This window comes from Syngnathus floridae, chromosome 6 (assembly GCF_059516105.1).
Source record: "Syngnathus floridae isolate MCC-2025c chromosome 6, RoL_Sflo_1.0, whole genome shotgun sequence".
Taxonomy (NCBI): Eukaryota; Metazoa; Chordata; class Actinopteri; order Syngnathiformes; family Syngnathidae; genus Syngnathus; species Syngnathus floridae.
The window spans coordinates 1,319,877-1,342,768 of NC_142418.1; the positions used below are offsets into that span (position 1 = coordinate 1,319,877).

At 45.4% G+C, this 22,892-nt stretch overlaps 1 protein-coding gene across 2 annotated transcripts in view; it reads right to left on the reverse strand.

Moving 5' to 3' along the window:
- Positions 1-2,998: 2,998 nt before the first annotated feature.
- The window catches only part of coq9 (coenzyme Q9 homolog (S. cerevisiae)), a 79,460-nt gene continuing 59,566 nt past the window's right edge, over positions 2,999-22,892 (reverse strand). The window contains exons 7-10 of one of the 2 annotated variants that reach the window (XM_088378581.1): positions 18,220-18,375; positions 12,921-12,974; positions 4,887-4,994; positions 2,999-3,275 (exon numbers count right to left, since the gene is read on the reverse strand). In XM_088378581.1, coding sequence (XP_088234707.1) covers positions 3,240-3,275; positions 4,887-4,994; positions 12,921-12,974; positions 18,220-18,375 — 354 coding nt within the window. In that variant the 3' untranslated portion in view covers positions 2,999-3,239. The remainder of the gene's footprint in view (positions 3,276-4,886; positions 4,995-12,920; positions 12,975-18,219; positions 18,376-22,892) is intronic. The other variant, XM_088378582.1, reaches the window with a different exon arrangement.

Consider the following 22,892-nt stretch of genomic DNA (forward strand, 5'->3'; position numbering starts at 1 on the left):
AGAATGTATGACATTTTTGTTTTTTTAATTGCATTACAGAAAATAAAGCACTTCATCACAATATTCTAGCGGTGGTGCATTTACGCCGTCCTGCCTCAGTTAATATGCTGCAGGAGTTTTGGGGCGTGGTTAATTTTTATAATCGGTTCCTCTCTCATGGGGCCCACCCCTCTCTACAGCACCGGGAAAAAGATTTAGGCTAATGACCGGTTCGAGTGTTTTCTGCAGCGGGAACGAGCTCCTCTACAAGCTCAGGACGCCCTCGCAAGTGCAGCTCTCTTAACCCACCCAATTCCACTGTGATAATGGCTTTGACTACTGATGCGTCTGATATTGCTGTAAGTGCAGTGGTTGAGCAGCTGGTAGATGGTGTGTGCCAACTTCTTGCATTTTATAGTCGCAGGCTGCAAGAAAACAAATGCAAGTTTAGCACTTTTGACTGGGAGTTGTTGGCATTCTCTTCCTCTCCGTTATTGTTTTTGTAGTGTCCGATGTTCTGTTCTGTTTATTAATATATTTAACTGCTGGCTAGTGGATTTCCCCTTTGGGAATCAATAAAATACCGACCGACATCTCTCTCTCTCTCTCTCTCTCTCTCTCTCTCTCTCTCTACCTTCGTATCTAATATATTTTTGTTTACTGCTCTTGGAATAAAGATGTTTTTTCAAATTCAGCTGTGTGTGCTCCAGACTGCCTCTATCTATATCTGTCTATTGATATCGCAAGATGGATGGATGGATGGATGGATGGATGGATGGATGGATGGATCTATCTATCTATCTATCTATCTATCTATCTATCTATCTATCTATCTATCTATCTATCTATCTATCTATCTATCTATCTATCTATCTATCTATCTATCTATCTATCTATCTATCTATCTATCTATCTATCTAATATATTTTCCTTTACTGCTCTTGGAATTAAGATGTTTTTTCAAAGTCAGCTGCGTGTGCTCCAGACTGCCACAATGTCATTAAAAGAGGTTTGAATTAGTCGCGTTAATAGGGGGGTTAACTGACACTGGTGAACCCCAGAACCTCTCTCCCAGCAGGCCTGTAGTTATCACTGCTTGTCTTAACTTTCTGCAAAACAACGTATGTTGTATCATTAAAGCCTATTCATCCACCCCTGCTACAGGGAAGAACAATGTCTACAGGATGTTCATGTTCAAATTACAGTGAAACCTTAACTTACGAACTTAATTCATTCTGTGATTGGGTTTGTAGGTAAAGAAAGCCCTTAAGTAGAAGCGATTTTCTTCCCCCAGCGATTACTACAAAAACTCCAAACCACAGTAGAACTTTTCAATGCTGTATACTACTACGCCAAGATGCACACAGGAAGTGGCTGAGCAAAGGGTAGAGACAAAAAATTATTAATTCCTCAGTCACCTCACGGTTATTATTTTTTTTTTATTCTTTGGGTTCTGAAGTTTAATTGTCTTCGTGAGACGCCAAAAAAGAGCCATTTGTATGTCGAAAAGTTTGTAAGTTTAGGTGTTCATAAGAAAAGATTCATAGTAAATTCATAACTAAAAGGTATGCAAACAGTTTTGTTTAGTGTTTACCATGGCTTTGATGGCTAGCGCCAGCACTCATGCTAATTGTGTTTACCTACTGATTATCCTTTATTTTGTTCACGATGGAGTGTACATGTCATGTAAGGTCCAGGTGGAAGGAGTGGTGTATGGATGTCCACCATGTCCCAACAAGGTAGCATGCAGGTGGTGGAATAATGTTCGAGGCCAGAATTATTGGGAGAGAGATGGTCGGCTCTTTTAGGGTCCCCAGAAGTGTTAAAATGACCTGTCTAAAGTATGTGGAATGGCCACTTTCTTCCTTGGTACAGAAGAACCATGTTATCCGTAGCCAAATAGTTTTCTTGCATGACAGTGCTGGAAAGCAGATTGCATCACTGGCTGCTAAGGGCATAAAAAAGACAACCTCATGGTGTGCTCACCCTCATCCTCCCCTGGCTTCAGTCCAACTGAGAACCTTTGGAGCATCCTCAAACAAAAGATCTATGAAGGCGGGAGACAGTTGACATCCAATGGGAGGCTATTCTGTCACCTTGCAAAGCAATTCCAACAAAAACTGACCAAAGACTGACAATTTCAATGGATGCTAGAATTGTGAAGATCTTCCGAATAAGGTGTCTGATGTTAGCATGTGACTTCATGTATGGTATAACAATGTTTTTTTATTGGATTAACTCTAAATTTAAATATTAACTGCATATGATTCTAATTTAACAAAATACTATTTAATGATCTTTATGACAAAATATTTTGAAACTGCCCCTTCATGAGTCGTCACCTTATCGTGGTGGAGGGGTTTGCGTGCCCCTATGACCCTAGGAGCCATGTTGTCGGGGGCTTCATGGCCCTGGTAGGGTCACCCATGGCAAACGGGTTCTAGGTGAGGGGCCAGACAAAGCACGGCTCACAGAAGCCCCTTATGATGACAAAAATAAATGGACTTCGTTTTCCCTCGCCCGGACGCGGGTCACCGGGGCCCCCCTCTGGAGCCAGGCCTGGAGGCGGGGCTCGAAGGTGAGCGTTTGGTGGCCGGGCCTTCACCCATGGGGCCCGGCCGGGCACAGCCCGAAAAGGAAACATGGGTCCCCCTTCCCATGGGCTCACCACCTGTGGGAGGGGCCAAAGGGGTCGGGTGCAGTGTGAGCTGGGCGGCGGGCAAAGGCAGGGACCTTGGCGGTTTGATCCCCGGCTGCAGAAGCTGGCTCTTGGGACATGGAATGTCACCTCTCTTTGGGTTTAGATTGTGAAAAAGACAAAAACAACCATGTTTATTTTTTTTCAATGAACTGAGATTAACGCAAAGAACGAACTTTGACAACCCAAAAACAAAACCTGCACCAGTTTTACTTTTACCTGAGTAAAATGTTGAGATTATTATAATTGTCAGGCAAGCTAAGGCACTCCAAGACTGGGTAGTAATAATGTAGTTTGAATTATTCGAACATTTTCAACCTGTCAAGCGTCTACAACTTTATTTTAATAAAATAGGACAAACAAAACCAGTCTCAAATCAAAACTAATTGCATTATTGATGACAAATGGTCACAGCAGAAGAGTAAATATTGACGAGTTGAGAAAACTAGACAAAAGTAAACTAGCCTGACCACAAAATGCACGTCATATAATTATCATATTTGGATATAAATTCCATCTCATGTTCAAACAGGAAAGTTGGGATCCATTTTGTTGTGTTGCATCATCGTCGCTGGTTAATGCCGGTGAGATTCTTCAGCTACAGGAAGAAGCAAAACAAGAACAATTTTTATACTTAATCCACATTTTTCATTACAAATATGTTTAGTGAAAAACTCTAAACATTAGGACTATCAGAATTTTGAAACTATTAGACCTACCAGCAATCATTTTGATGTATTGAACCATCTGTTGTGGTCTCACAATGAGGTCATTACTTAAAAATAATGCTCAAGTGTCCCCAAAAATATTTTGCCCATTAAAAATGTATTGTGAGTATCTTTGTACTTACATTCTGTCATATAAATGAATGAGAAACAGTTGGTGGAATCCCTATTGTATCGTGCGGGTTCATGCACTGCATGCACTGCATGCGGGTCAGCTGTTATGCAATATTTTAGTTTTGTGCCAAGAAAAAGGACAAAGCACTTTTACTGCATGCACTTGACTTAGAAGCGAAAGTAAACCAAAGTGTGGCACACAAACAACAAGCTTATTATGCAACTCTTTGATTTTTCCATTGGGAGTTTATGTCAAGTACCACAACCGGGCGGCTTGGTGGCGCACTGGTCAGCACATCCCCCTCACAGTTCGGAGGGTGCGGGTTTGATTCCACCTCCGGCCCTCCCTGTGTGGAGTTTGCATGTTCTCCCTGTGCCTGCGTGGGTTTTCTCTGGGCACTCCGGTTTCCTCCCACATCCCAAAAACATGCTTGGTAGGTCAATTGAGCACTCCAACTTGGCCGTAGGTGTGAGTGCGAGTACGAATGGTTGTTCGTCTCTGTGTGCCCTGCGATTGGCTGGCAACCAGTTCAGGGTGTCACCCGCCTACTGCCCGATGACTGCTGGGATAGGCTCCAGCACGCCCGCGACCCCCGTGGGGATAAAGCTGTACAGAAAATGGATGGATGGATGTGTACATAGAGTGCCGCAGCATCACTAGAGAGACAATCTACATTCCTACATTCGTATATTCTTTTCTAGTTTTTCCTCGCTTTTTACGTTTTGTTACTCCACTTTTGGGAGTTTGCTATTGTTGAACGTTGCAGACAGTCAATCCCTGCCATTTCGTCCACGTTGCTGTTTGGCTCTCAGCGGAGGCTTCGTGGCTGTTTGTCTACCGTCGATCATCGAACACGTAAGGATGGCTGCGGATCAAGAGGTTTGTACAGCTTCGTGCACCAACTTGCACCCTTCTCTTAGAGAGGTTGTCCCTGCCAGAAGGACGTGTCCGCTAGTTAGAGCAGAATAGTGAGATAACAGTCGATGTGGCGGACACAGACGCGGACTGTAGTCAGCCTGCGAGCCCAGTTAGCATTAGCCCCAAGCAACTTGCTAACCGCGATGAGCCTGGTAAGACGCATAGCCATCCAAAGTCATCTCGGTCTACTGCCCCTCGCACCTTGGTCATAGGTGAATTCATTACCCGAAACATCACGCTTAAAAATCCAGCTACGGTAATGTGTATTCCTTGAGGCAGAGCACCTGACATAGAAGTTAATCTTAGGGAGATGACTTGCAATAGGCCTAGTCAACAGCGTATGTCCAACAACACTAGCTACTTGGACATAGTGATACGTCAGCGCCAATGATGTTAGGATGAGGCAATCAGAGATCACAAAGAAAAACATAGCGAGGACTTGTGATCTCACCAGAAAGATGAGTCGGCATTGAGTATTTGTCTCTGGCCCCCTGCCTGGGAGAGGCACTGATGAGAGGTTTAGTAGGTTAGTCTCCCTTAATCGATGGATGGCTGGGTTCTGTAAAAAGCAGGGACTGTATTTTATAGATGACTGGTCCTCCTTCTGGACCCGCCCCGACCTGCTGAGGAAGGACGGCCTTCATCCTAACCGTGAAGGCGCCTTCACTCTTTCAAGGAATATAGATTACTGTTTGAGCCATTCATGAGAGGTCACTTTCGAGCAGGCCGGGTCACAGGTGACTAGACCACCTGTTAGGATGGGTTTGGAGTCTGTTAAGTTAAAGTTAACTAGCGCTAGGTTAGACTCCCAGCATGCACATAGCTCCTTGTGTAGACTAGAGCATCACAGTTTGAATAGAGCTACAGTACACGTGGACACACGTTCTACTGAGGTAGTAGACAAATCCAATCACTCCACCCCGACCGGTATTGCTGATGATTGCTGTTTCAGATAATATTACATGTGTACCGAATATTTACTATCAAATTCCTACGGTCGTATTGTCCCACCGCGCTCATAAACATTTGAGAGGTGATGTCAGGCCTAGAGAACACAATCTTACTCGCATTTTGTTTAAAAATCCTTCGATAGATACAAACCCTGATCGACCGATTACACTTAAACTCGGTTTTCTGAATATTAGATCACTTCACACGAAAGCAGTACTCGTTAATGACCTCATCACGGAACATAATCTAAACGTTTTTGGTCTTTGCGAGACCTGGTTAAAACCTAATGAACTGCTGCCGCTTAATGAGGCCTCGCCTCCAAATTTTGTGAGCTCGCATGTGGCGCGTCCTCGAAAGAAGGGTGGGGGTGTCGCCTTCATCTCTAATTCCGATCTTAGATTTAGGCCTCGTTCGATTAATGTATTTAAAACATTTGAAATTCTCACTGTCCGATCCACTGCTTTACCGTCATTTTATCTTGCTGTTATTTACCGTCCAACCGGGGGTTACCCGGGGAATTTTCAGAATTTGTGGCTGATCTAGTGACAAATGCGGATAATATAATAATTATGGGCGATTTCAATATCCACATAATAATAATAATAATAATACATTTAATTTAGGAGCGCCTTTCAGGTCACTCAAGGTCACGTTACAAGAATTAAAAAGTTAAAAACAAGTTAAAAACAAAATAGCATGCTGTAAAGAAGAATGTGAAAAACATGTTAAAAACAACAACAGTAGGCAACTAGAGATGAAATGCTGTCCTGAATAGATGGGTCTTGAGAGTATATTTAAACTGTGGGAGGGAGTCAATATTGCGGATGTCAGGCGGAAGTGTGTTCCAAAGTTTGGGGGCAGAGCAGCTGAAAGCTCGGCTCCCTATGGTGGTAAACCAGGAATAGGGAACAGTGAGATGGATGGAAGATGAGGAGCTGAGGGAGCGGGTGGAGGTGGCTGTGTGGAGGAGTTGAGACAGATAGGGAGGGGCAAGGTTATGAATAGCTTTGAAGGTATGGAGGAGGATTTTGAAAATAATGCGGTATTGAATCGGAAGCCAATGCAAGTTCTGTAGAACGGGGGTGATGTGATGGAAGGAAGGGGTTTGAGAAATGATTCGAACAGCTGAATTCTGGACCAGTTGGAGCTTATGGATACATTTGGGGAGACCGAAGAGGAGAGCGCTACAATAATCAAGACGGGAGGTGACGAGGCTGTGAACAAGAATAGAGGTGGAGTGGGCGGTGAGAGAGGGGCGGAGGCGATTGATATTGCGGAGATGAAAGTAAGCATTGCGGGTAGTGGTGTTGATATGGGAAGAGAAGGGGAGTGTGCCATCGAGGATGACACCCAGACTCTTAAACTTGGGAGACGGGGAAACTAAAGAGCTGTCAATGGGGAGGGAGAAACTGTCAACGTTTGATAGAATGGATTTAGAAACAACTATAAGGATTTCAGTTTTATCACTGTTAAGTTTGAGAAGATTGGAGGTGAACCAGTTTTGTAGTTTGGAGAGGCAATGAGTCAGGGAAGAGGGAGGGAGGGTGGAGTTGGGTTTGGTGGACAGATAGAGCTGGGTGTCTTCCGCGAAGCAGTGAAAGAGGACATTGAATTTACAGAAAATAAGACCAAGAGGTTTTCATAGGTGATGAAAAGGAGGGGACCCAGGACAGAGCCCTGGGGGACACAAGTGGAGACAGCGGACGATTGGGAACGAAAGGATTTAAGTTGGATGAAGTGAGTGCGGCCTAAGAGGTAGGAGTGAAACCAGGCGAGGGGGGTGCCAGAGATACCGATGGAGGAAAGTCTATTGAGGAGGATGGAATGAGAGATAGTGTCAAAGGCTGCACTCAGGTCAAGGAGGATGAGGATGGAGAGTAAACCGGAATCAGCTGCAGTGAGGAGGTCATTGGTGATTTTTAAGAGGGCTTTTTCGGTGCTATGGCGGGGGCGGAAACCGGACTGGAACTGTTCAAATAAATTATTTCGTGAGAGATGAGATTGAAGTTGAGAGGCAACAATTTTTTCAAGAATTTCAGAAATGAAAAGTAAGTTGGAAATGGGGCGGAGGTTATTGAAGTTGTTGGGATCTGAACCAGCTTTTTTAAGAATTAAAGAGACAGCAGCAATTTTGTAGTGTACGGGAACAGAGCCACTACTGAGAGAGGAGTGGATGATGGCAGTGATGAGAGAGAGCAGTGAGGAGAGGCAGGATATGACCAGGGCGTGTGGGTCTAACTGGCATGTGGACGATTTGGATTTGGAGATGAGAGCAGAAATAGCAGAGGGATCAGGGAGTTGAAATGAAGAGAAAGGCAGACTGTACGACAGAGGTTCAGAGGAGTAGGGAGAAGGGGAAGAGGGGCTCAGTTGCTGGTGGATTTTGTCAATTTTTTGAGTGAAAAACAAAAGGAGTGAGTTGCAAGTGTCGGAGGAGTACAGGTGGGGGGGTAGGAGAGCTTGGGGTTGATGAATTTTGTTGAGGAGTGAAAAAAGAGCTTTAGGGTTCCCACAGTTGGATGAAATGAGACTGGAAAAGTAAGTGGATTTGGCTGAAGCAATAGAGTCCTTGAACTGTAAAATGTTGTTTTTGTACATGTTCAGGTGAAGAGAGACCGGTCTTTTTATGGAGGCGTTCAAGTTGACGTCCTTTCAACTTCATGGAGTGGAGAGGAGGGGTGAACCAGGGAGCAGAACGGGTGAAAGAAACAGACCGGGTTCTGACTGGAGCGAGGGAGTTGAGAATGTTGGTAAGTGAGTTGTTGTAGTGAAGAACCAGTTCATCAGGAGAGGAAAACTCCGGGTATGGTAGAGAGGCAATGATGGAGGAGAGAGTGTCGTTATTTATGTCCTTGATGTTACGGAATAAGATGAGACGAGGTGTCTTGGTTATGGAGAGGTGGAGTGTGACTTTAAAAGAGAGGAGGAAGTGGTCCGTGATGGGGATATGATCAGCTGTACAGGTGGAGGGAGTGAGACCGGTGCAACAGATTAAATCCAGTGTGTGGCCTTTAATGTGGGTAGGAAAGTCAGTGAAGATATGAAACCTGGAGCTCTCAAGGCAGGATGAGAAGTCACGGGTGAGGGGAAGAGCAGCATTGTCCATATGAATGTTGAAACCGTCCAGCAGAATAAAGTCCCAAGTCCCAATGATCATCGTCACACACGTTTCTGGGTGTGGTGAAATTTGTCCTCTGCATTTAACCCATCCCCATGTGATATTGATCCATCCCCTGGAGGAGAGGGGAGCAGTGAGCAGCAGCGGTGCCGCGCTCGGGAATCATTTGGTGATCTAACCCCCCAATTCCAACCCTTAATGCTGAGTGCCAAGCAGGGAGGCAATGGGTCCCATTTTTATAGTCTTTGGTATGACCCGGCCGGGGTTTGAACCCACAACCTTCCAGTCTCAGGGCGGACACTCTACTACTACGCCACTGAGCTGGTAGGTGAGAGTGTGGAAAGATGGGCAAGAAAAGCAGCAATGTCATTTAAAAACTCTGGGTGGGACTTAGGTGGACGGTAAACAGTGGCGATAATGGTAGGAATGGGACCGGACAGTTTGCATGCAATACACTCGAATGACCTGAATGGAGGGACAGAGAGAGCAGTGACTTTCCACTTCACACGGTGAATTATTGCGAGACCACCCCCGCGACCAGATCTACGGGGTTACGAGATGTAAGCAAATCCCGGAGGTGTAGCTTCATTGATTTGAGAAAAGTAATTGAGCTGCTGCTATGTCTCTGTCAGACAGAGAAAGTCGAGTTTGCGTTCAGTGATGGATTCTCGGACGAGGTGGCCTTTGCTCGTGAGTGAGCGGATGTTGAGGAGCCCGAAGTTGAAGGTGGAGTTGTCATTCTTGACAGTAGCGTTGGCCGACCTGGGTAGGCTAGGGCGCCGGCTCGTCTTGAAGGACGACGGGTGGTGGACCAGAAGGACTTTATTGGCTTGGAGTTGTCGGTTTGAAAGTTACGGCGAGAGCCCCGGTGGATATATCTGTGGTGAGGCAGGGGAGCGTCGCGCCGGAGGCACAGCACTGCAGGCGGAGGCTCAGACAGGTGGACGCGTAGCCGGAGGAGCTCAGCAGCCGAGTAGCGGAGAAGCCCAGACATAAATCCGTGGCGCATCGACAGTGTAATCCAAAAAAGTGCAGACCAGAAAATCCACATAGAGGACACCATTTAACCAGAAGCCAGAGTTTAGCACAGTGAACACGGTAAAAACGAAGAAAACAGCCGGTGAGTAGCGGCAGCAAGACGCGCCAGCGTGCACTCCAATGAATGCACATGAATTTACCGTCAGAGCCACTTACTTCGGCGTTTCAGACTTTAACTGATAAGTTTGGTTTTACGCAAGCCGTACAGGCAGCAACGCATAAGAATGGAAATACTGTGGATCTTGTATTATCCCGAGGACTGGCAACCTCAAATATAACAGTACTGCCATACACTACTGTTATGTCATTACTTAATAAAATTTGAAATTTTAATTCTTTGTCAAAGACCAGAGTGCAATCAGAATTACTGCAGCCGTAATATTAACTCCGTTACTGTGACTGCGCTATCTGAGTTACTGTCACCGGCAACTGCCATATTTCCCACATATATAGGCTCTATTGATAATCTTACAAATGAATTCAGTGCGACATTGTTAAATGCCATCGACTCTGTGGCGCCGCTACGTCTGAAAACTCGCCGTAGAGTGCCTACGCTGTGGTTCACAGATGAAACACGTACGCTTAAGCAATTATGTAGAAAGCATGAGCGCAAATGGCGTTTAACCAAACTTAAGGTTTTCCATCAGGCATGGCGTGACAGTCTACTGAAATATAAAGATGCGCTTATCTTAGCAAAAACACATTATTTCTCACAAGTTATTAATCTCAATAAAAAAAATCCTAAATGCCTATTTGATACTGTGGCAAAGCTAACACTACGCCAGCCGACCCCCGATAGCTCCTTCCCCTCAGCTGACGAGTTCATGAAATTGTTCGCTCCAAAGATTGAATCCATTAGGGATGAGATCAAGATGACCATTCCACTCGTTCAGTCGAGACCACCGATTACCGGCGCTAACGATCATGTAATAACCCACTCAAATTTTAGAAGCGTGTCCCTTGAAAGACTTACACAATTGCTTAGTGCGGCTAAACAAACATGTTTACTCGACGTGCTTCCAGCCAAACAATTTAAAGAATTATTTCAAATTTTAGGACCGTCCGTCTTAAATATAATTAATCTGTCTGTCTCCTCTGGGATAGTGCCAACAGCCTTTAAAACCGCGATCAATAAACCGCTACTGAAGCGACCAAATCTCCACCCGGACTGTCTCAGTAATTATAGGCCAGTTTCAAACCTCCCATTCATAGCAAAACTTCTTAAAAAAGTAGTAGCACAGCAGCTTATTGATTACATGGTCCCCAATAATCGATATGAATCTTTTCAGTCTGGTTTTAGAGCTAATCATTCCACCGAGACAGCACTTGCTCAAGTGACTGATGATCTCCTCATAGCTATGGATTCAAACACTTCATCGGTATTGTTATTACTTGATCTTAGTGCTGCCTTCGACACTGTAGACCTCGATATGTTATTAGAGCATCTTAAAAGCTGTGTTGGTATTTCAGGGTCAGCACTAGGCTGGTTCTATTCCTATCTATCAGACAGGACGCACCGAGTGGTCCATGGCGATGCGTCCTCTGAGCTCTATAATGTTACATGTGATGTCCCACAGGGATTGGTACTCTGACCAATTCTATTTAATATTTATATGATTCTGCTTGGGGACATAATAGGTAAATATAATATTAGTTTTCAATGTTAAGCGGATGACACTCAATTATATATGCCGTTATCGATGACAGATCCGCAGGACTGTTGTAATCTTGAGGCGTGCCTTGCGGAGATAAAGCAATGGATGTCTCTCAATTTCTTTCGTCTTAACACAGATAAAACTGAAATGTTGATAATTGGTCCAGCTCGTTATCAACACTTATTTAAGGAAACCACTATAACTATAGATAACTGTACTATCACTCAGAGCGATACTGTAACTAATCTCGGGGTAATATTTGATCAAACGCTCTCCTTTCAAAAGCACAATAAGAATATAACCAGAATTGCGTTTTTTCACCTTCGTAATATTGTTAAGATTCGTCCGATCCTCTCGACTGGTGATGCGGAAACTATTATACATGCGTTTATTACGTCGCACCTGGACTACTGTAACGCATTATTCTCTGGTCTTCCTAAATCCAGCATCAAAAGTCTACAGTTAGTACAAAATGCTGCTGCAAGGCTACTCACACGGACAAGAAAATTTGATCACATTACCCCAATATTAGCCAACTTACATTGGCTCCCGGTCCATTTAAAATACGACTTCAAGGTTCTTCTATTAGCCTATAAATCATTGCATGGCTTAGCGCCTTCGTATCTCATCAACCTAGTTGTTCCTTACGTTCCGTCTCGTAACCTCCGTTCGCAAAACGCTAGTCTTTTAGTGACCCCGAGGGCCAAAAAAATGTCTGCAGGGTCTACAGCATTTTCTATTTAGGCTCCAGAGCTTTGGAATGCCCTACCAATGGATATTAGAACTGCTACCTCAGTAGAAACATTTAAGACACGTTTAAAGACACATTTCTATGATATGGCCTTTAATTAACTTGTAGTGGCCGATTCGGCTGGAGTTTGTGTTTTCGTTCCCTCTCCCCACCCCACCCCCACCCGACCGGGGAGGTGGTTAGGTGACATCCAAGCTGACAGTGACAAGCAGACACTCAGTTCTACTCCGTTTGGCAATCGAGTAGAGGAGACGTGATAGCATGTGCGTGTGTGTGTGTAATGAAGTACAAGTCTGAGGTGCTGCCGATATGTTGACGCAGACAGAGTGAATAAAGTGCAGGAGGCTAAGACAAAGTGTAGTTAGACCTGCTAAGCCAATCAGCTGCAAGGACACAGATCAACATGTTCCCATTCCAGATGGCGCGCACAGACGCAGCGGCCCGGCGCTCCTCAGTTGTTGGCAGTTTTGTAACTTTTTTTGTAACTTTTCTTGTAACATTTGTGGTGAGGACGGCAGAGAGGATAATCGGGACTACATTGCGCTCCCTCGAAGACATCTACACAGGTTGACGGAATAAAAAAGCCAAAAACATCAGTACTGATTCCACACACCCCGGTCATGCCCTGTTCTTCCCACTCCCCTCTGGTAAAATGTACCGCTTTTTAATATCGAGAACTTCAAGATTGAGAAACAGATTTTTTCATCAGGCTGTTAAAACCATCACCCCACCCATGCGAAGACTGACGCGGACCCCCCCCCCACACACACACACACGCATGCACACACGCACACGCATGCACACACGCGCGCACACACACACACACAGGCATATACAGAGTAATTTGAAAAACTGTTAAAGTCAAAATGATGCGTCTATTGTTCTAATATTAAAATTAACTTGAAAACTCGCTGCTGGTGTGATTTTTATGTGTGTGTTTTATAAAGATGAGAAAGATCTGGGAAGACTTACAGTCACAGCAGCTCCCATTAGTCCTTGTACCATGGCTTTGCTCGTTGACTGTATCTGAAAAACCAACCAAGAACACACTTGTTGGTACTTACAATTTGTAAGTGCATGAATGGATGGTTTCATTGTGTGACCTTGTATATCATGTGTCGGGATGGGAATTGATAAGATTTTTATGATTCCAATTGCATGTTTGATTCCGTTTAACCATTTAATTCTTTATCAATTCTCTTATCAATCTTTATTTTGGAAAAAAGGAAGCTCAAAAACGATTATGAACATTTTGTTTTAAATATTGCAACTTTGTGTCAATATGACAATACAAACCTAAGAGTGAAGAAAGCAAACATTCTCCTATGATAGAAATCATCACCTACCAAAAATCAGGGGCTTCTACAGTGGCAAATGGATGCAAGCCTTTAACTACAAACTTTGTCATTGCATGATGAAATTCCTCAGTCCTTTCCTTAGACATTTTGCTCCCCCCCTGTTGTTTACTGTTTTAGATTAGCTCTATAAATATTGCGACAATAAGAACAAAGTCACGTTTAAAGATGCTCTGCTGTTCTGGCAGCAGCTGAGTGGTGATCACGGTCAAGGTATCACGACTTGACTGTGTATTTTATGTTGGTCAAAACAATCCAGATATTCCGGTTGAACTACATCCTAGGATTTCAGTAAATTCTAGGATTTACGCAAACGCACCATGGTCATCAGAGCATCACTGTAATGAAAAGCACAGAGCAGCAATGTGCCGATGCAGGACAATAAAGTCAAGTCAAAGTCAAAGTCAAAGTCAGCTTTATTGTCAATTTCTCCACATGCCAAAGACACACAAAGAAACCGAAATTTCGTTCCCCCCTATCCCACGGTGACAAGACATGGCTCACAACAGACAAACAAGTAAACAAGTACAACAAAAGCGTGCTGAATAAATAATGAATAAATAACACAACAATAAATAAATAAATAAGAGGAGCAGAAAAAAAAAAGGAGCAAGTGCGCGTACAGCAGACATTCCAGAAAATAGCGCAACAGTGCCGCACGCTACGCAGAAGGGGGTAGCGAGTTCAGGGCCCTAACAGCCTGGAGAAAGAAGCTGTTGGCGAGTCTGGTGGTGCGGGAGCGCAGGCTCCTGTACCTCTTCCCAGAGGGCAGAAGGTCAAACAAAGAGTGAGCCGGGTGACTCACATCTCTGGCAATCGAGGTTGCCTTGCGGGCGAGATGGGAGGTGTAAACGTCCTTCAGGGAGGGGAGCGAAGCACCAATAATCTTACTAGCCGTATTCACTATGCGCTGCAGGGCCTTCAAGTTCTGTTCAGTGCAGTTACCACCCCAGACAGCGATGCAATTGGTGAGGACGCTCTCAATGGTGCCACGGTAGAATGTAGACAGGACTGCCTGAGGAGCACATGCACGCCTGAGCTTCCGCAGGAAGTACAGGCGGCGCTGAGCTTTCTTTGCCAGTGACGAGGTGTTTGCGGACCAGGAGAGGTCCTCACTGATGTGCACCCCCAGGAACTTGGTGCAGCTCACCCTCTCCACCACAGCACCGTCGATGATCAGCGGCAGGTGTGTTGTGTGACCCTTCCGGAAGTCAACAATGATTTCCTTGGTCTTATTGACGTTCAGCAGGAGGTTATTGTCCCTGCACCACGTGGTCAGAAGGTCAACTTCCGACCTGTACCGAGTCTCGTCGCCTTTCGTGATGAGACCCACCAGAGTCGTGTCGTCAGCAAACTTCACTATGCGGTTTTCGCTGTAGGTCGCAGAGCAGTCATGCGTCAGCAGGGTGAAGAGCAATGGACTGAGCACGCAGCCCTGGGGGGCCCCCGTGCTCAGCGTGATGCTGGCGGAGATTTTGTCGCCAACACGCACCACCTGAGGCCTCTGACAGAGGAAGTCCAGTAGCCAGTTGCAGAGGGAGGTACTGAGGCCCAGCTCGTCGAGTTTGGAGATGAGTCGCTGCGGCACAATGGTGTTGAAGGCAGAGCTGAAGTCCACAAACAGCAACCTCACATATGAGTCCTTTCTCTCCAGGTGGGTGAGGGCCGAGTGGAGGGCAGAGCAGATGGCATCCTCAGAGGACCGCTTGGCACGGTACGCAAACTGGAAAGGGTCAATGGTGGGGGGGAGAACGGACTTGATGTGCTCCATGACCAGCCGCTCAAAGCACTTCATGATGATGGGCGTCAGTGCCACAGGGGGGTAGTCATTGAAGCAGGACGGTGCAGGTTTCTTTGGCACAGGAACGATGGTGGCAGCCTTGAAACACGAGGGGACGATGGCCTGCTGCAGGGAAACGTTAAAGATGTCCGTGAAGACACCCGACAGCTCCCCAGCGCAGTCCTTCAGCGCTCGACCCGGGATGTTGTCAGGGCCCGCCGCCTTACGGGTGTCAATTGCGGCAAGCGCCCTCCTCACACCGTCGGCAGAGAGGCGCAGGGGCTGCTCGTGTGGGGGGGGAGTGGTCTTCAGCGGGCAAGTGCTGTTCTGGGCGTCGAAGCGAGCAAAGAAGCGGTTCAGATCGTTCAGCAGACGGACGTCGCCCTCACAGCTCCTCGGCGCGGGCTTGTGGTCCGTGATGGTCTGAATGCCCCGCCAAAGGCTACGTGCGTCCTTGCTGTCCTTGAAGTGGGTGGAGACCTTGCACGAGAACGCCTTCTTCGCTTCTTTGATGCCTCGGGACAGGTCGGCCCTCGCTGTCCTCAAGCCAGCCTCATCCCCCGCTCTGAAAGCCTTGTCCCTGGCCCTCAACAGTCTGAGGACAGCCCCCGTCAGCCACGGCTTCCAGTTCGCGCGAGTGACGACGGATTTCAAGCAAGTCACATCATCGATGCACTTCGTGATGTAAGAGGTAACAGAGTCAGTATACTCCTCTATGTCCGTCCAATCGTTGTAGGTGGCTGCCTGCTTAAACATGTCCCAGTCAGTGGTGTCGAAGCAGTCACGAAGTGCATCGGAGGCACCCTCAGGCCACACTCGAACCCGCCTCCGAACCGGCCTGGATGCCTTTACCAATTGTCTGTATGCGGGCAAAAGCAAAACGGTGAGATGGTCAGAAAGCCCCAGATGGGGGAGGGGGGTGGCTTTGAAAGCTCCTTTTTGCGCCGAGTAGACGAGGTCCAGGAAGCTGTCTCCACGTGTCGGAAAAGGAACATGCTGGTGAAGCCTCGGGAAAACAGACTTCAGGTTGGCATGATTGAAGTCTCCAGCGAAGATGGTGAAACCGTCAGGGTGCGCTGTTTGCTGTTCACTGACAGCCTGGTACAGTTCACCAAGCGCCGCGATCCTGTCTCCTTCGATGTTGGAAGGCGGGATGTATACCGCGACTAGCAGAATCGCGGTAAATTCCCTCGGCAGATAAAAAGTACGGCACTTAATGATCACAAACTCCACAAGCGGCGAGCAGTGCTTACATACCACCACAGAGTCCCGGCACCATTCTTCTCGGATGTAGACGCATATTCCACCTCCTCGCGACTTTCCCCCTCGTACAATGGCACGGTCCGCCCGATAGCACGCTAGCCGCTCCAGATGCACGGCAGAGTCCGGAATGTTGTCACTCAACCAGGTCTCGGTGAACACGAGCACACAGCAGTTCCGCACCGTCCGGTTCGTAGACCTCAGCAGGCGAACGTAATCCATTTTGTTGTCCAGCGATCGAACATTCGCCAGAAGAATGGAGGGCACCGCCGGCCGCGCTGGGTTGGCCGCCAGCCTGGCCCGGACGCCTCCGCGCTTGCCCCTCTTCTGCCTCCTCGCACACCGTTTCCGACGGCACCCGACCGGGGGAGGAATAGCGGGTGAGGTCGGCGACGTTCCAGGACGTAGCAGTCCGAGCGCCTTTAATGTCGACGCTTCAAAGTCCAGAACGCCGCAAAACCCACTTCTGCCGACGTCAAGCAGAACCTGCCTGCTGTACTTGTAGCACGATAAAGCACGACGAGACAAACACACAAGACTGTCGGACGAACACTCATTAGACGAACAAATCACCGTACTGACGGGACAGAGAGTGGCCGCTGCGTGTGCACGCGCCGCCATCTTGAATTTAAAACCGACACAACATGAAATCTCAAGATTCTTCGATTAGCCACGCATGCACGATTAGCAAGTGGCTGACCAGGCCTTGCGCTAACTTACCAGTGGTTTGGCGATCCTCTTTACAATGCACTTGGTAATTAATATTGGACAATTTTCAACGACACAGCGGAATATCTCTCACTACCACAGCACAGTGGTTGGGAAACACTGTCTTAGAACACCACTTTTGCATTCCAATTCTCTTTCCCGTGTTTAAAGTTCGGAGATAGCATTGAGATAGCAAATATTGTCCACCACCCGTTTTGTTGCTTCTGCATTTGTGGAGTGATTTATATCCTTCAAGGTGGAAGCTCGTCTCTGTAGTTTCCTTGGTCCACGTTTCCAATGATGTTAAAAGGCTTGTCAAATGTCTGAAGATAGTCCTGTACTTTTTTGGCATGTTAACTACTGTTGAAGTGGATTATGGACCATTTTCTTTCCACATTTATGTAGTTGATGAATTGATCTTCCGATTTGTATGCACAATTTTCCAATCCATTTCCGTAATAGTGAAAGTCTGGGTTAATAGCTTCCTTTGGATCATTTGCCGTTGGATGAATTTTTATTTCCAATTTAATTTTATCAGGCAGCACGGTGTGGCACTGGTTAGCATGTCCGCCTCACAGTTCGGAGGGTGAGGGTTTGATTCCACCTCCGGCCCTCCCTGTGTGGCGTTTGCATGTTCACTCGTCCCTGTGTGGGTTTTCTCCGGGTCATCCGGTTTCCTCCCACATCCCCAAAACATGCTTGGCAATGATGAGAGGTTTAGCAGACCTTATACCTTAATCGGTAGCTGTCTAGCTTCTGCAAAAATCTGGGACTGCAGTTTGTAGCTAATTGGTCCTCTTTCTGGGGCTGCCTTAACCTGCTGAAGATGGACGGCCTTCACCCTAACCAGGAAGGCACCATCACCCTTTCTAGACACATAGTTTACAGTTCGAGCCATTCATGAGGTGACTATGCATTTGCCAAACCGCAGGTTGCCATCAGTCATATTTCAATGTCACAAAATAATGAGAAATTGTGTTTTCAGTCACTATAAAGACATTTGCACGCGCGCGCATATACACACACACACACACACACACACACACACACACACACACACACACACACACACACACACACACACACACACACACACACACACACACACACACACACACACACAAATCCTATTTTCATGTCCCTTGTGAAATCTGTGGCTGCACTATACCTGTTTGGCAGAAGAGACCATGCTGGCTATATCCTGAATACGGTTGTCAAGGAAGTTCCAAGTGTCCTGGAAGTCTGGGGAGGAGTCCTGAAGCATCACAAGCTCAGTGGTGTTATAGATGCCAGTCAGTGCTGTTCTTTTAGTGTACCAATTCATCTATACAAATGGAAATGAGAGACAAGTTAAATAGGACCGTGTATATTATTGAGCATTCGTTCATTCATCTTCCGAACTGGGTCGCGAGCGTGGAGCCTATTCCATGAGCGGTAGGAGGGGTACACCGTGAATTGGTTGCCAGGCAATCCGAGGTCACAAACAAACAAACAAACAAACAAACAAATATTCACAGTCACAGACAATTTGGAATGGTAAATTGGCCTACCATTTACGTTTTTGGGATGTGGGAGGAAACATGCAAATTCCAAATTGTACATTTTTTGTGTGTCAATAAATGTATATGAAACCATTTAAGTGCATATTTTATTATTAGAACAATAAATAATTGTTTCAAACATGTAAATAATACATTAATAGTATAAATGACATACAGAAAATTTTGTATGAATATTGAAAATGTAAATATTATACGTGTGTGCGTGTAACATGTTAACAAGAAGTACTGGGCAGTATAACGAGTTAGTGGAAAGATGCTAATTCGCGATCGTGCTAACATGCGAAAACGGACCGCTAAAGGAATTCAAACAAACATTTGGAGCAATACTACATTGTCCTAAAGGTTAGACACATGTAATCATTCAGTGAAATTTGCTGACGACATGACTCTGATGGGTCTCATCACCAAGGGCGACGAAACTCAATACAGGTCGGAGGTCGACCTTCTGACCACATGGTGAAGGGACAACAACCTCCTACTGAGATTGGAGATTGTTGTTGACTTCCGCAAGGGTCACACCCAACACCTGCAACTGACCATCAACGGTGCTGTGGTGGAGAGAGTGAGCAGCACCTGGGGGTGCACATCAGTGAAGACCTCTCCTGGACCACCAACACTGCATCACTGGCGAAGAAAGCTCAGCGCCGCCTGTACTTCCTGCAGAAACTCAGGCGAGCAAGTGCTCCACCAGCCATCATGAACACATTCTCCTGTGGCACCATTGAGAGTGTCCTCTCCAGTTGTATCGCTGTGTGGGGTGGAAGCTGCACTGAATACAACATGAAGGCCCTGCAGCAGCGGCTCGGTGGCGCACTGGGTAGCACGTCCGTCTCACAGTTAGGAGGGTGCGGGTTCGATTCCACCTCCGGCCCTCCCTGTGTGGAGTTTGCATGTTCTCCCCGGGCCCGTGTGGGTTTTCTCCAGGCACTCCGGTTTCCTCCCACATTCCAAAAACATGCTTGGTAGGCCGATTGAAGACTCCAAATTGTCCCTAGGTGTGAGTGTGAGTGCGACTGGTTGTCTGTCTCTGTGTGCCCTGCGATTGGCTGGCAACCAGTTCAGGGTGTCCACCGCCTACTGCCCGATGACGGCTGGGATAGGCTCCAGCACGCCCGCGACCCCCGTGGGGACTAAGCGGTTCAGAAAATGGATGGATGGATGGATGGCCCTGCAGCACATAGTGAACACAGCTGGTGGGATTATTGGTGCTTCACTCCCCTTCCTGAAGGACATTTACACCTCCCATCTCACACAATTGTGAGTGATGTGAGTCAACCCGCTCACACTTTGTTTGATCTACTTCCCTCTGGGAAGATGTACAGAAGCCTGCGATCCCGCACTAGCAGACTCACCAACAGCTTCATACTCCAGGCTGTTAGGATCCTGAACTCTCTCCCCCCTCCACCCTTGGCTGCATAACGTCCTGGCCTTTTGGGCCATGTTGGCTGCCTTGCACTACTCCTCCTGTATTTTTGCGCTATATTCTGACTGTCTGCTGTATGCACAATTGCTCCATTTCAACCATGTTGCTCATATTTATATATTTATTATTTATTCATTGCTCTTATTTATTCATTGTATGTGCCTTCTTGTTTTTACGTTCTGTATTGTTTACTTGACTGTTTTTTTTGTCCATAGACCAATATAATATAATATAATGTAATATAATATAATATAATATAATATGTAATATGTCTTGTCACTGTGGGATAGTAGGAAACGCAATTTCGATCTCTTTGTGTGTCTTGCCATGTGAAGAAATTGACAATAAAGCAGACTTTGACTTTGATTTCTTGTTAGGAGACCCACTTACATCGTCAATGACTCCTGTACCACTGTAACCGACATCTGTACACGAACGTAAAACAGGAAGTGGTATTGCCTGAAAATGGCCTTCAAAATAAACCCTACCTCAAATCAAAGCACGGCTGAATAACATAAATAACATGGAGACTTCTTAACGCATACTGTAAATATGTTTTTAGAAACAATTTTGTTATTATAATTTTTTTATAACAAGGTACAAGTGTACATACTGTAAATATTTTTTTAGAACTCTTATTATTATAAAAAAATTCTATAACAAGGTACAACACTGTAAATGTTTTTAGAACTCTTATTATTATTATAACATTTTATTATAAAAAGGTACAAGTGTACGAACTGCACTGTGTGTGGGCACTCCTTGCCTTCTGCTGGCGTGTGAGCAAGTTTCGTGCCATAATTCCTCAATTTAGAAGTTTTATTTTAATGTTTAAATCTTTTTAAGTTTGGAAAAAAATCTGCGATGTAGTGAAACCGCGATAAACGAACCACAATGTTGCGAGGGATTCACATTTGTTTATTTTATAGTGCAACGTTCAAAGCAGCATTCCATAGAATGTAGTCTTGCTCAGTATTTGTAACTGTAACTTACCGTATTTTCCGGAGTATAAGTCGCTCTGGAGTATAAGTCGCACCAGCCATAAAATGCCCCAAAAAGTGAAAAAAAACATATATAAGTCGCTCCGGAGTATAAGTCGCATTTTGGGGGCAATTTATTCGACAAAATCCCACACCAAAAACAGTCATGAACGAGCAACAACAGGCTAAACGATAGCAACAACAGGCTAAACGATAGGTATGCTAACGTGACAAACTCAAACAAAGAGCTGAGAACGGGCCTGACGTAACATATAGAGTGATTAAGGACAACTATTACATGAATAACATGTTTATAAAACCATCGGTGTCACTCCAATTCATTAAATAGCAGCAACAGGCTAAACGATAGGTATGCTAACGTGACAAACAAAAACAAAAAGCTGAGAACGGGCCTGACGTAACACATAGAGTGATTAAGGACAACTATTACATGAATAACATGTTTATAAAACCATCGGTGCCAATTCATTAAATCCATCGATCGTTCTTTGTCAACAATGGGTGCGCACGGCTGAGGGCGCTTGCACTTCAAAATATTCCACAGGCTCATATAACGATAGATAAACTATATTTCAAATAACTATAATACAAGCCAATAATATTATCAAACCATCCGTGCACTTTAATTCCATTAAATCCATCGATCAAATTCCTCGTCCTTTGTCAACATCGCCGCGCGTGCGCCCTGACATCAGCCTCGTCTTTAATCCACAGATCTACTATATAACTATATTGTAGCGTTAACAAAGTACAAGGATAGACGTGGGTTTGGTAAACGGCTCTTTATTAAACAAAACAAACTTCCAAGCGTGTGGCAGCGTGGACTTCCTGACAGACCGGGCGTGCGTAATGGCCATGTCCGAGCCCCGCGCACCGTTCGCGGACAACCACTCGGCCGAGCGCCGGCCCCCGACTCAGTAGAGTAGGACCGGGCGTGCGTAAAAGCCATAACAGTTTTTCAAACCTTCTATGTCACTCCAAATCCTTAATTCCTTCAAACTCTTTGTCCTCCGTGTCACTTAGAAATGATCATCGCTAATGATGCCGGGAGTCCTTATGTGGGCACGTTTGTATGTAAACAACCGCCGCGCCGCGCTACTGACGTCACTTGAAATAGTAATCCATTGGTACATCACGGTTCTCCAAACTTTCTTTCTGCTGCTCGATTACTGTTTTCAGCTGCATATTTTACAACTTGAAGTTTGTAACCTGCAAAATATGAGTTTCTTTTTGGTGCCATTTATCTTAAGCCCACCCAGTTGATGAGTCACGGCCAACGGTGAAATTTAGAGCGCCCTCATCCAGTTTCGTCTGAAAATATAATTTTTTTTGGTTGTTTTATCAAAGTGAAAGTCTGCTTTATTGTTGATTTTTTTTTTTATATACTAAGACACACAAAGAGATTGAAATTACGTTTCCACTATCCCTTGGTGAGATAGTAAAAAAAACCAAGAAGGCACAAACAATGAATAAATAAGAGTGTTGAATAAATGATAAATAAACAAATAATAATAAATAATAATAATAAATATAATAGGAGCAAAAATGGAGCAACAGCAGTACATACAGCAGACAGTGGACTTGGATATGGTGCTTTAAAGTGTGAATTGCTTTATTTGATGTTTTCTCTATTTTTTATGTTTTGAATATGTTCAAGATAAAGATATAAAAGCATGTGAAGTGATCAACTATACTAAAAATAACATGGGAAGTGGTCAACTATGCTTGTTAGTGATGTCTTAATGATCAAGTAAAAATTTGTGAAAAAAAAACATATATAAGTCGCTCCTGAGTATAAGTCGCCCCCCCACCCAAACTACGAAAAAAAAACGCGATTTATAGTCCGGAAATTACA